The following is a 12,104-nucleotide window of genomic DNA, read 5'->3' as shown; positions in this document are numbered from 1 at the left end:
AAAAGCAAAGGAGAAAAGGAAAGATATAAGCATCTGAATGCAGAGTTCCAAAGAATAGCAAGAAGAGATAAGAAAGCCTTCTTCAGCGATCAATGAAAAGAAATAGAGGAAAACAACAGAATGGGAAAGACCAGGCAATGGCACCCCACTCCAGTACTCTTGCCTGGAAAACCCCATGGATGGAGGAGCCTGGTAGGCTGCAGTCCATGGGGTCGCTAGGAGTTGGATACGACTGAGCGACTTCCCTTTCACTTTTCACTTTCATGCACTGGAGAAGGAAATGGCAACCCACTCCAGTGTTCTTGCCTGGAGAATCCCAGGGACGGGGGAGCCTGGTGCGCTGCCATCTAAGGGGACACACAGAGTCGGACATGACTGAAGCGACTTAGCAGCAGCAGCAGAGATCTTTTCAAGAAAATTAGAGATATCAAAGGAACATTTCATGCAAAGATGGGCTCGATAAGGACAGAAATGGTATGGACCTAACAGAAGCAGAAGATATTAAGAAGAGGTGGCAAGAATACACAGAAGAACTGTACAAAAAAGAGCTTCATGACCCAGATAATCATGATGGTGTGATCACTGACCTAGAGCCAGACATCCTGGAATGTGAAGTCAAGCAGGTCTTAGAAAGCATCACTACGAACAAAGCTAGTGGAGGTGATGGCATTCCAGTTGAGCTATTTCAAATCCTGAAAGATGATGCTGTGAAAGTGCCGCACTCAATGTGCCAGCAAATTTGGAAAACTCAGCAGTGGCCACAGGACTGGAAAAGGTCAGTTTTCATTCCAATCCCAAAGAAAGGCAATGCCAAAGAATGCTCAACTACTGCACAATTGCACTCATCTCACATGCTAGTAAAGTAATGCTCAAAATTCTCCAAGTCAGGCTTCAGCAATACGTGAACCATGAACTTCCTGATGTTCAAGCTGGTTTTAGAAAAGGCAAAGGAACCAGAGATCAAATTGCCAACATCCGATGGATCATGGAAAAAGCAAGAGAGTTCCAGAAAAACATCTATTTCTGCCTTATTGACTATGCCAAAGCCTTTGACTGTGTGGATCACAATAAACTGTGGGAAATTCTGAAAGAGATGGGAATACCAGACCACCTGACCTGCCTCTTGAGAAATCTGTATGCAGGTCAGGAAGCAACAGTTAGAACTGGACGTGGAACAACAGACTGGTTCCAAATAGGAAAAGGAGTACGTCAAGGCTGTATATTGTCACCCTGCTTATTTAACTTATACGCAGAGTACACCATGAGAAATGCTGGACTGGAAGAAACAAGCTGGAATCAAGATTGCCGGGAGAAATATCAATAACCTCAGATATGCAGATGACACCACCCTTATGGCAGAAAGTGAAGAGGAACTAAAAAGGCTCTTGATGAAAGTGAAAGTGGAGAGTGAAAAAGCTGGCTTAAAGCTCAACATTCAGAAAACAAAGATCATGGCATCCGGTCCCATCACTTCATGGGAAATAGTGGAAACAGTATCAGACTTTACTTTTTGGGCTCCAAAATCACTGCAGATGGTGACTGCAGCCATGAAATTTGCAGCCATGAAATTAAAAGACGCTTACTCCTTGAAAGGAAAGTTATGACCAACCTAGATAGCATACTCAAAAGCAGAGACATTGCTTTGCCAACAAAGGTCCATCTAATGAAGGCTATGGTTTTTCCTGTGGTCATGTATGGATGTGAGAGTTGGACTGTGAAGAAGGCTGAGCGCTGAAGAATTGATGCATTTGAACTGTGGTGTTGGAGAAGACTCTTGAGAGTCCCTTGGACTGCAAGGAGATCCAACCAGTCCATTCTAAAGGAGATCAGCCCTGGGATTTCTTTGGAAGGAATGATGCTAAAGCTGAAGCTCCAGTACTTTGGCCACCTCATGCAAAGAGTTGACTCATTGGGAAAGACTCTGATGATGGGAGTGATTGGGGGCAGGAGAAGGGGACGACAGAGGATGAGATGGCTGGATGGCATCACTGACTCGATGGACGTGAGTTTGAGTGAACTCTGGGAGTTGGTGATGGACAGGGAGGCCTGGTGTGCTGTGATTCATGGGGTCGCAAAGAGTCTGACACGACTGAGCGACTCAACTGAAATGAAGTGATCCAACCACATATACGAACCGAGCTACCCAAAGATGCCCAGCCCTTGCCCTAGGCAACTGGGATACAGTGGAGAATTATACATTTGAGGTCCCTGGAACTAATACAAACAAATAAATAAGGAAATTAAAGCTAATGATAAGAACTATTACCAAAAATAAGCTGAATAGTGGACTAGATAATTGCTGGGGGAGGAGATGAGTGTTTTAAGAATAGGGATCAGGAATAGCTTCTTTGAGAAAGTGACATTTAATATAAAATCAGAGGGTGAACCCCACTCTGAACATTTTCCAAAAGCATGTCCCAGCTAATGTAAGTTATATATCAACAGGATGGTAGAGAAGACCATGATGACAAGATTTAGAACAATCAGTGTGAAAGGGAGTTTGAGGTGTGTAGACAAGTTAGGTAAGGGTAACTCCTTTTTCTGTGCTTGCCTTTCACCAACCATAGCACAGGTCCCAGCTCACTCCCAAACCCTGCTCAACCCTCTCCCAGGTTTGTGCCTCCAGATATCAGAACTGGACCATGCCTCTGGCTCACTGTTTGATGAGGATCCAGAATCTACCAGATCAAGCTAGAGGATGAGCGTTTCTAGGCAGAGGACACAGGAAAAGCTATGAGGCAAGAACCAGCCTAACATTTCTTTGGAACTTTCAATCCGCTTGGAGCTTTATAAACAAGGGGAAAGTAACAGGCGACACGGATAGAGAAGCAGGCAAAGACAGAGCCACAGGAAGAGAGCTGGATTTTATTACAAGCCAACAGGGAGCAAGGAGTCACATGACCGATTTACATGTTCACAAGATCTCATGGCTGCTATGCAGAGAATAAACTGCAACACAGTAGAAGAGGCTCTAAAAGTAGCCCAGGCAAGCAGCAACATGGCTTGACCCAGCTGGCAGCAGTAGTATAGGGAGAAGTGAATGGATCTAGGGCATATTTTGAAGATGGATCCCTAGAACTTTTAACAGACATATATGTGGGGTGTGGAGTCATGTTTTGGCTTGGCAAAAAAAGGGGTGCCTTTTACTGAAATTGGGAAGACAGCACTGGGGAGGCATTCAGGGCTTTTCAATGAGCATATCGGTTTGAGATGCTCACTAGAGACATAAGATGTCTGTTAGGAAGTTGGGGCTCCTAGAAAATGTTGTGATGGATATACATAAATTGAGAAATTATCTGTGCCTAGATGGCTGGACCATAAAGAAGACTGAGCACTGAAGAATTGATGCTTTGGAATTGTGGTGATGGAGAAGACTCTTGAGAGCCCCTTGGGCTGCAAGGAGATCAAACCAGTCAATCCTAAAGGAAATCAACCCTGAATATTCATAGGAAGGACTGATGCTGAAGCTCCAACACTTTGGCCACCTGATGTGAAGAGACAACTCATTGGAAAAGACCCTGTTGCTGGGAAAGATTAAAAACAAAACAAAAGAGGGTGGCAGAGGATGAGATGGTTAGATAGTATCACTGACTCAAAGGACATGAATTTGAGCAAACTCTGGGAGGACGGAGGAGGCTGGCATGCTTCAGTCCATGGGGTGCAAAGAGTCAGACATGACTTAGCAACTGAACAAAAACAAGACGGTCCTTAAAGCCACGGTATTCCCATCCTTGTGATTTTTTTTTTCACTGTATAATAAATAAACTGAATAATTCACCAAGGCATAAAGACAACCTGGGATGCCCCACAGCAGATGGCTGGCTTTGCCCCCGGGCTGGGCCTGCCTGTCTGGTTTGCGTGCACCTAACTTAAGAGCTCGGAGAAGGCGATGCCACCCCACTCCAGTACTCTTGCCTGGAAAATCCCATGGACGGAGGAGCCTGGAAGGCTGCGGTCCATGGGGTCGAAAAGAGTCGGACACGACTGAGCAACTTCACTTTCACTTTTCACTTTCATGTATTGGAGAAGGAAATGGCAACCCACTCCAGTGTTCTTGCCTGGAGAATCCCAGGGACAGGGGAGCCTGGTGGGCTGCTGTCTATGGGGTCGCACAGAGTTGGACACGATTGAAGCGACTTAGCAGCAGCAGCAGCAGCAGCACCAACTTAAGAGCTGCTTCTACAAGGATGTCTTGCTGTGATTCCACATATAAAATTCTGTGACCCAGAGCCCTTTTTTCTTGGGGATCCAGTGTGGAAATCTGAAGAATGACATGTATTTAAAATATTTTTAAATGCATCTAAATGCTTAATTGGTTGATTAAAAAAAATATTACACAGAGGGGAAACTTAAATAAGTAGGAGACCAAAACTAAACCCTTGTGTTGACAGGGCCATAGCTCACTCATCAGAGCTCTTTGACTTTGGGTTCAAGGCAGAAGGGCTCTATTATTAGACTTATTATTAGAAAATTCTGTTATTATAATATTCAGAGACTGTTGGTTAAGTCACCCGATAAACTAAGCATCAAAGAAAGTAATAATAGAACTCCTAGAATTAAGTTAACATAAGACAATTTCACTTTACCCCTTAATATGTTATTAACTACTCTGTGACCACTGTGTTGACTTCCTGCTCTCAAGGGCTCCATTCTCAGCAGGGCAGACAGACCACACAGTGGGACAGAGCTAGATGGAGGCAGGAAGAGTGAGTGAGAAGGTAATAGGCAGTTCCAATGAGAAAAAGTAAACTGCCCTACAGGGGATTTCTCAACACTGAACAAAATCCTGGTTGACATACAAAACTTCATGTTCCATATGGAATGAAAATTTAAGTTTTTACCTACGCACTATTGATACAATTAAATGTTGTTAGTTGACACATTGTTTTTAGATGCCCTTAGCATTTTTAGTCAGAGAAGGCAATGGCACCCCACTCCAGTACTCTTGCCTGGAAAATCCCATGGACAAAGGAGCCTGGTAGGCTGCAATCCATGGGGTCACTAAGAGTCGGACTCGACTGAATGACTTCCCTTTCACTTTTCATTTTCATGCATTGGAGAAGGAAATAGCAACCCACTCCAGTGTTCTTGCCTGGAGAATCCCAGGGACGGGGGAGCCTGGTGGGCTTCCGTCTATGGGGTCGCACAGAGTCCGACACGACTGAAGCGACTTAGCAGCAGCAGCAGCATTTTTAGTGGCGTCTTCTAAGGAGATTTCCATCCCCCCATTCTCATTTATCATTTACCACATTTTCTGTGTAAATCTGAAAGATTCTGTGCTTAATTGGGCTTCCCTGGTGGGCTGCTGTCTATAGGGTCACACAGAGACGGACATGACTGACACAATTTAGCAGCAGCAGCAGGCGGCTCAAACAGCAAAGAATCCTCCTGCAATGTGGGAGCCCTGGGTTCGATACCTGGGTTGGGAAGATCTCATTTTAGAGAGCAACAGTTAACTTTCCTTGCAAACTCAATCCTGCATTTCCTCATGGGAGTCACAGAAGAAGTGCAACATTAGCAGGAACAGAGGAGAGTAGGATTGCTGAGGAGCCCCCGATTTCCTTCTATCTCCAATCTGGAGGAGCTAGAGGGCTGGTGGTGGTGGTGGTTTAGGCACTAAGTTGTGTTCGACTCTTGCAACTCCATGGACTGTAGCCTGCCAGGCTCTTCTGTCCTTGGGATTCTCTAGGCAAGAATACGGGAGTGGGTTGCCATTTCCTTCTCTAGCTAGAGGGCTGCTCCTCTGATTAAAGGGACTGTGCAGCAGGACACACCACACTCTGCTGCCACAGGGGGAAGACCAGCCAGCTGGCACTCCAGTAAAGCTTGTTCCCAGCTGTCTCTGATACCCTTTTGGTGCTTTCTCCTTCCTAAGAACCTATAGAAAGAAGATCACCCCACCTGCTCAGCCTGGGAGAGGCCAAGACACCTTGGCATTCTGGCCTTTTTGTTTTTTCTCTCTAAAACCCCTCCCCTTCCCTTTCTTGAAAACTCTCTCTTTTGGAGTAGCTGGGTCCCAGATTTGCTGAGCCAGTCTGAGGAGGCTGAGCTAGATCAGCTCCAGGATTTGGGGTACCTGTGCTCCCTCAACTGTCCTTTCCCCTCACGATGATGGCTGCATCTGATAAGTCACTTAAGCATTAAGATCCAAGAATCTGTTTGGTCTTTGGTTGTAGATCATTTGATATGAACCAGTTCAGGCAGAGGAATTCTCCTTAGGATCTCACCTAACTGACTAGAAAATTACATTGGGGTTTGGGGCCAATGCCCTGCTGCTGCTGCTGCTGCTAAGTCGCTTCAGTCGTGTCTGACTCTGTGTGACCCCATGGACTGCAGCCTACCAGGCTTCTCCGTCCATGGGATTCTCCAGGCAAGAACACTGGAGTGGGTTGCCATTTCCTTCTCCAATGCATGAAAATGAAAAGTGAAAGGGAAGTCGCTCAGTCGTGTCCGACTCTTTGCGACTCCATGGACTGCAGCCTACCAGGCTCCTCCATCCATGGGATTTTCCGGGCCAATGCCCTAATTGGTTATAAATCTGCCTTGCTTTTTTGCCCACCATTGACCTGAGCGTGTATTTCCCTTGGGAACCTGGAAGAGAGAAGAGGCCGTCAGAGGGCAAGATTCCCTGTATCTTGAGATCCCCAGGCCAAAATCTCTATTAATAGCACTCTTTACTAGCATCTCCATTTCATTATTATCAACAGTCAGGCTTCTGAAGGGCTCAAGAAGTTACACACATTCTTTTAATGTTTGAACTTTAGATGAGTTGTTATAAAAGCACCTTTGTTCTGCATGATGCATTGTACCTGGATGAAAGAACTCATTCTAAAAGGAAAACACTGCCCTCCCCCACCATGCCAGAATCCATGGTTTGCCACAAAGGCAGCATGGACTTCAACAGGAGGTAGTAATCACATACATATACAATCATGGCTCAGTTTGACTTTTTTTTTTTTTTAATCTATGAGAGTCTTTAGTAAACCTTTTGTAATATTTTTATTCTTTACTACTGATTTCTATGGCATCGCACAAAAATGCCCCCCTGCTTTCCTCATTTCTCTGCATTATCCCCTGAGGTCAGTTTTATTTTAGGTGCTCAGTTCACAAAGTAAAACCAGGAAAGAAATCTGCCCATGTTTAGCTACAAAAATAATAGTTTCAAACCTGTTGTTCTGATTTCCTTCTTGGATGCTTTCTCATCGAGAATTACAGAACTCAGGCTCTAGTTACCGCAGCCACCTTCAGACTTCTGTCTGGAATGGACCTGAGCCCAAAGACCGTCCTTACCTTTAGTTGAACTAGATGCACATCCACATGCTTGCTGTCTGAGTCCTGCTGGACTGAATAGGTTAGGTCTCGGACCCTCTCCGAGGTCATCCGGAGCCAGGTCTCAATCTCAGGTAAGTGGAGGACAATCTTCCAGTCGGCTCCTGTATGCAATGGGGGAGGCTTTTCGTACTGCTGGTCAGGATCCATGCCTCTCATCACCTCTTCTCCTCCACCCTGCTCCACAGTAGGCGTCAAGTTGATGGCCATGGGTGAAGCATCAGTGGCCATGGGATCCAGGTCCTGTGACCTCAGAGGGGAAAGTGTCACGCTCATGGTTAACATGGAGAAGTCTAAACCTTACTTCTTTCCAAAACAGCTGAAAGGCAAGAGGAAAGAAGAGAGCAAAAGTCAGACAAGATTGCCAAATAAAGGAATGATACTTCACAGAAGAAACAAGATTTCTAAATTAAGCCAGCTTTCTAAATTAAGAAACCACAGCTCATAACAAAAACAGAAAGAGGTGCTTTGAGTTTCTACCAACTAGACCCAAGATTCAGCATAAAACAGGAACACAAAACTGATGGTATTGCCTACCCCAACATCCATTCTTTTCTTACTCCTTAATAATAAAATCCTAGTTTTCAGTTGTGTATACATTTGCCAAGAATTTAAAACTACATTCCCTGCCTCCATCGGAGCTTGCTGTGGTCATGTGGCTAAGTTCTGACCAATGAAATGCATGGTTTCTTTTAAGATAAAGTTGATTAGTTTACTAATGATCTAACTATGTCTTTTATCTTTTTTCTGTAACCAATTTGACATAAAATAACAGCTCAGGATCTTATACTTTAAACATTTTTAATAGACATTATTTTTAGTTTCAGGAAAAACTTCTACTCGGGGCAATGGGTTCCTTGTCCTTTTCTAAGTCTTTTTCTAGTTCTATGCATTCAAGTCAGTTTATAGCCTCATTTCCCCATAGATGAAAGGCAGCTGATCAAAATATGAAATGTGATTATAATAAAGTAGCTATATTTCTTTATATGCTTAAGATTAACTTAATAACAAAAACAAAATTATTTTACCTATAAACATGGAGAGGGAATAAACAAAAAAGTTCCCAGTTTGACTTGGAATATGTAACATTCCATATAGGAATGAGCACAGGGAATAAAAGGACTTATTGAAATGACAAAAGCCTTAAGAATAAGTTATTCTTATGACATATTATTTCAGAAGCTTTCTAAAGCATACTCCCTCTCCCAATTTGATTTTTAAAATTACATGATAAGGAGGTTTGCAGATGAATTTTTGAAAACAAAGTTATTTGCAAAGAGCAAAATATTATATTATAAGGTAAGTTTATCACATTGGTACCTGCCTTAGAGAATCGTTTTAGGCTTCAACAGCTTTCCTACACCTGATTGCAAGAGGGAGAAATCCACACCCCATATTTTTAACCACTCTCACATGCAGCCTTTAAAATAACAATAATACTAGACTTGACTGTTTTTAAAAAACTAACAGAATCCTGCTCAAATTCTTCCAGAAAATTGCAGAAGAAAAGGTCTCCATCACCCTGATACCAAAACCAGACAAAGATGCCACAAATAAAGAAAACAATAGGCCAGTATCACTAATGAACATAGATGCAAAACTCTTCAACAAAATTCTAGCAAACAGAATCCAGCAACACATTAAAAGGATCATATATAGTGATCAAGTGGGCTTTATCCCAGGGGTGCAAGGATTCTTCAATATACGGAAATCAATCAACGTGACACACCATCTTAACAAATTGAAAGATAAAAACATATAATCACCTCAATACATGCAGAGAAAGCTTTTGACAAAATTCAATACCCATTTATGATTAAAAAAACCCCAAAACTCCCCAGAAAGTAGGCACAGAAGAAACTACCTGAACATAGTAAAGGCCGTATGTGACAAACCCACAGCAAACATTATTCTCAATGCCAAAAACTTAAAGCATTTCCTCTAAGATCAGGAATAAGACAAGGGTACCCACTCTCACTACTATTACTCAACATAGTTTTGGAAGTCCTAGCCACAGCCATCAGAGAAGAAAAAGAAATAAAAGGAATGCAGATTTATAAAAGACGAAGTAAAACTCTCACTGTTTACAGATGACATAATACTATACATAAAAAGCCTTTAAAAATGCCACTAGAAAATTACTAGAGCTAATCACTTAATATAATTAAGTCATAGGATATAAAAGTAATACACAAAATCCCTTGTATTCATATACACTAACAATGAAAAATCAGAGAGAAATTAAGGAAAAATTAATTAGAAGATATCAAAATTTCACTGAGAGGGATAAAACTCCAGAAGAGTGAGCTTTTTTATGTTCAGTCACTCAGTTGTGTCTGACTCTTTGCAACTCCTTAAACTGTAGCCTACCTGGCTCTTCTGTCCATGTGATTTTCCAGGCAAGAATACTGGAGTGGAAATACTGGAGTGAAGAAGGAAGTGCCATTCCCTTCTCCAGGGGATCTTCCCAACCCAAGGATCCAATCCAGGTTTCCTGTATTGCAGGCAGATTCTTTACCATCTGAGCTACCAGGTAATGTGTATTATTTACACCAGATACGTCAGTAAGACTTTCCAGAGGAATAAATATGGAAGATTCTTCCTTCTGGAAGTTTGCATATTAAGACTGATAACACAGATGTAGTTATATATGTAAAGGACAAATAGAATAGATTAAAACAAATAAAAACATTAAAGAAAAATGTATTAACACCTTATGTGCATCACACACAAGTAACGGGCAAAGAAACCTTATAATCAAGCTGCAAAAGCAAAATTTTCCTATATCTACCCTGTGACTCAGATGTTAAAGAATCTGCCTGCAATGCAGGAGACCCAGATTCGATCCCTGGGTCAGGAAGATCCCCAGGAGAAGGAAATGGCTACTCACTCCAGTATTCCTGCCTGGAGAATTTCATGAACAGTAAAGCCTGGCAGGCTACTGTCCATGGGGTTGCAAAGAGTCGGACATACTTGAGCCACTAACACTTTTCAAAAAATTTCAACCTGCATGGGATGTTTCTATATTTAATTGATCAAACTGTAAAGAGAATTCCCATAACCCAGTAAAGCAAAGCAATACTTTACTTGAAGTATATTTCAACTTCTGTCTATTTGCTTTCCCTCACATACCAGCTTTGCCCCTGGGGAAGGAATACCGTATGTGTCATAACAGCAGAGCAAGCCCAGGAAGTGGCATAAAATTGATTAATTACCCATTTTCATGGGAACTAATTACAATAAACATTTAATTTTCAATTCCAGTAGTTCACAACTAAATGTACCACCCATGGATAACCACCCTCTATTTCTGATTTTCACAAAATTACATCTGATTTCCAAGATAAATTAGTACATAAAGGAAAACTGCCTCATATTGTAGAGATCTACAATAACAATCTTCATGTGCATTTTTCCTGCCCTTATCTCAACTACTCAAGCTTGCTTTGCCATCAAATTAATTACTCTATTTGAATGCAAACAAATAGTAGGAAATTCAGCACAACTCTATACATCCTTTCAGATTCTAAGTTTTGTATTTTTCTTTTACAGGGGTTCATGCAATAAGATTCCTTTCCAGTCACAGATAAATTTGAGGGGGCGTGGGGGGAAGTCAATAGACCACAACTTCTGAAGATGCAAATGAAGCACTGATTCAAGTATATACGGATACCTACGCAGTTATAACTCTGGCTCTAAAGCTGTACGAGAGGAGGGATCAACCAGTTTTTTGGAACCCAATGACCTCCTGTTCCCCTCCCCCATCAAATGCTTATCTGTGGTCACCTTTCCAGCATTAGAGATAATACCACCTTTATCCCAGCTGCTGTTAAAAATAACATAGATCAAATCCTTTCCTTTCCACAAATCCATAGAAGATTCAACATTTAAAATGCAAAAGGCAAAAGCAGTAAGGATTTTAAAACTTTAAAAAAAATTTTTTGTGGGAAGGTTTTTCTCACCACACTCTATTTCTCATCCTACAGAAACTGAAGAAACATGCCATGGATTGCTCACTAACAAGGACTGCTGCTGCTCAGGACCTCCCTGACAGTCCACAAGTTTTCAGTCGAAACCTGACATTAGCAGAATATATTCAACATGAATAAGACATTTAAATAAGGAGTGTGTTCTTTGACCAAAGTAGGAAGCAAAAATTGCAGCTACACACGTATCAAAACTGCCCACGTCTTTCTCCTATCCCTTGTGATTTCTTCTGTTAAATAAAAGAACAGAAAAGCCAGAAATCTGCTGCTGTACTCACTGTAAATGCTTTTGTCCCTAAAGGTCCTTCAGGATTAAGTGCCTGGCTCCTCCTCCTCTCCCCACTCGGGTTCTCTTCTTATAGCCAAACAAGATAAAGGCCTCTATCAGGGCTGCTTCATGCCAGCAGGACACTGGCGAGCCTGTAGAGGACCAGCTTCAAGCACTCTTAGTGCCCTAAATCTCCAGCAGAGAGAGGGCTACTGCACTGTCCCTATTTGGAAGCTAATGTATAAGCTCCAGTCCTGTGCAGTCATAGGCTGGCCTTTTGGGAACAAGCAGTGATAAGGGTGCTGAGAAAAAGGAGGCAGTTGCCAAAACAAGGATCACTATGCAAAAGAGTATTTGGGTGGACAGACCACACCCAGGCATGATCCAGAAGAATCAAGACCATATGCCCCCAAATCAAGCAGTTTAAAGCAGGATAAATTTTTAAATGTACAAATAAATTAATAGTACTATAGCAACATAACCAGTTGACAAAGTCAATTTGAGCTAAATGCATTCATTCA

General features: G+C 42.3%; 1 protein-coding gene across 3 annotated transcripts in view; it reads right to left on the bottom strand.

The window, feature by feature from the left end:
* The window catches only part of AKAP6 (A-kinase anchoring protein 6), a 501,363-nt gene that overhangs the window by 380,812 nt on the left and 108,447 nt on the right, over positions 1-12,104 (bottom strand). For 2 of the 3 annotated variants that reach the window (XM_061394923.1, XM_061394924.1), the window contains exon 2: positions 7,291-7,648. In XM_061394923.1, coding sequence (XP_061250907.1) covers positions 7,291-7,614 — 324 coding nt within the window. In that variant the 5' untranslated portion in view covers positions 7,615-7,648. Of the gene's footprint in view, positions 1-7,290; positions 7,649-11,593; positions 11,774-12,104 lie in introns of those variants that run through there. The other variant, XM_061394925.1, reaches the window with a different exon arrangement.

This window comes from Bos javanicus, chromosome 21 (assembly GCF_032452875.1).
Source record: "Bos javanicus breed banteng chromosome 21, ARS-OSU_banteng_1.0, whole genome shotgun sequence".
NCBI lineage: Eukaryota > Metazoa > Chordata > Mammalia > Artiodactyla > Bovidae > Bos > Bos javanicus.
This window is presented reverse-complemented; position numbering and strand designations above follow the sequence as displayed.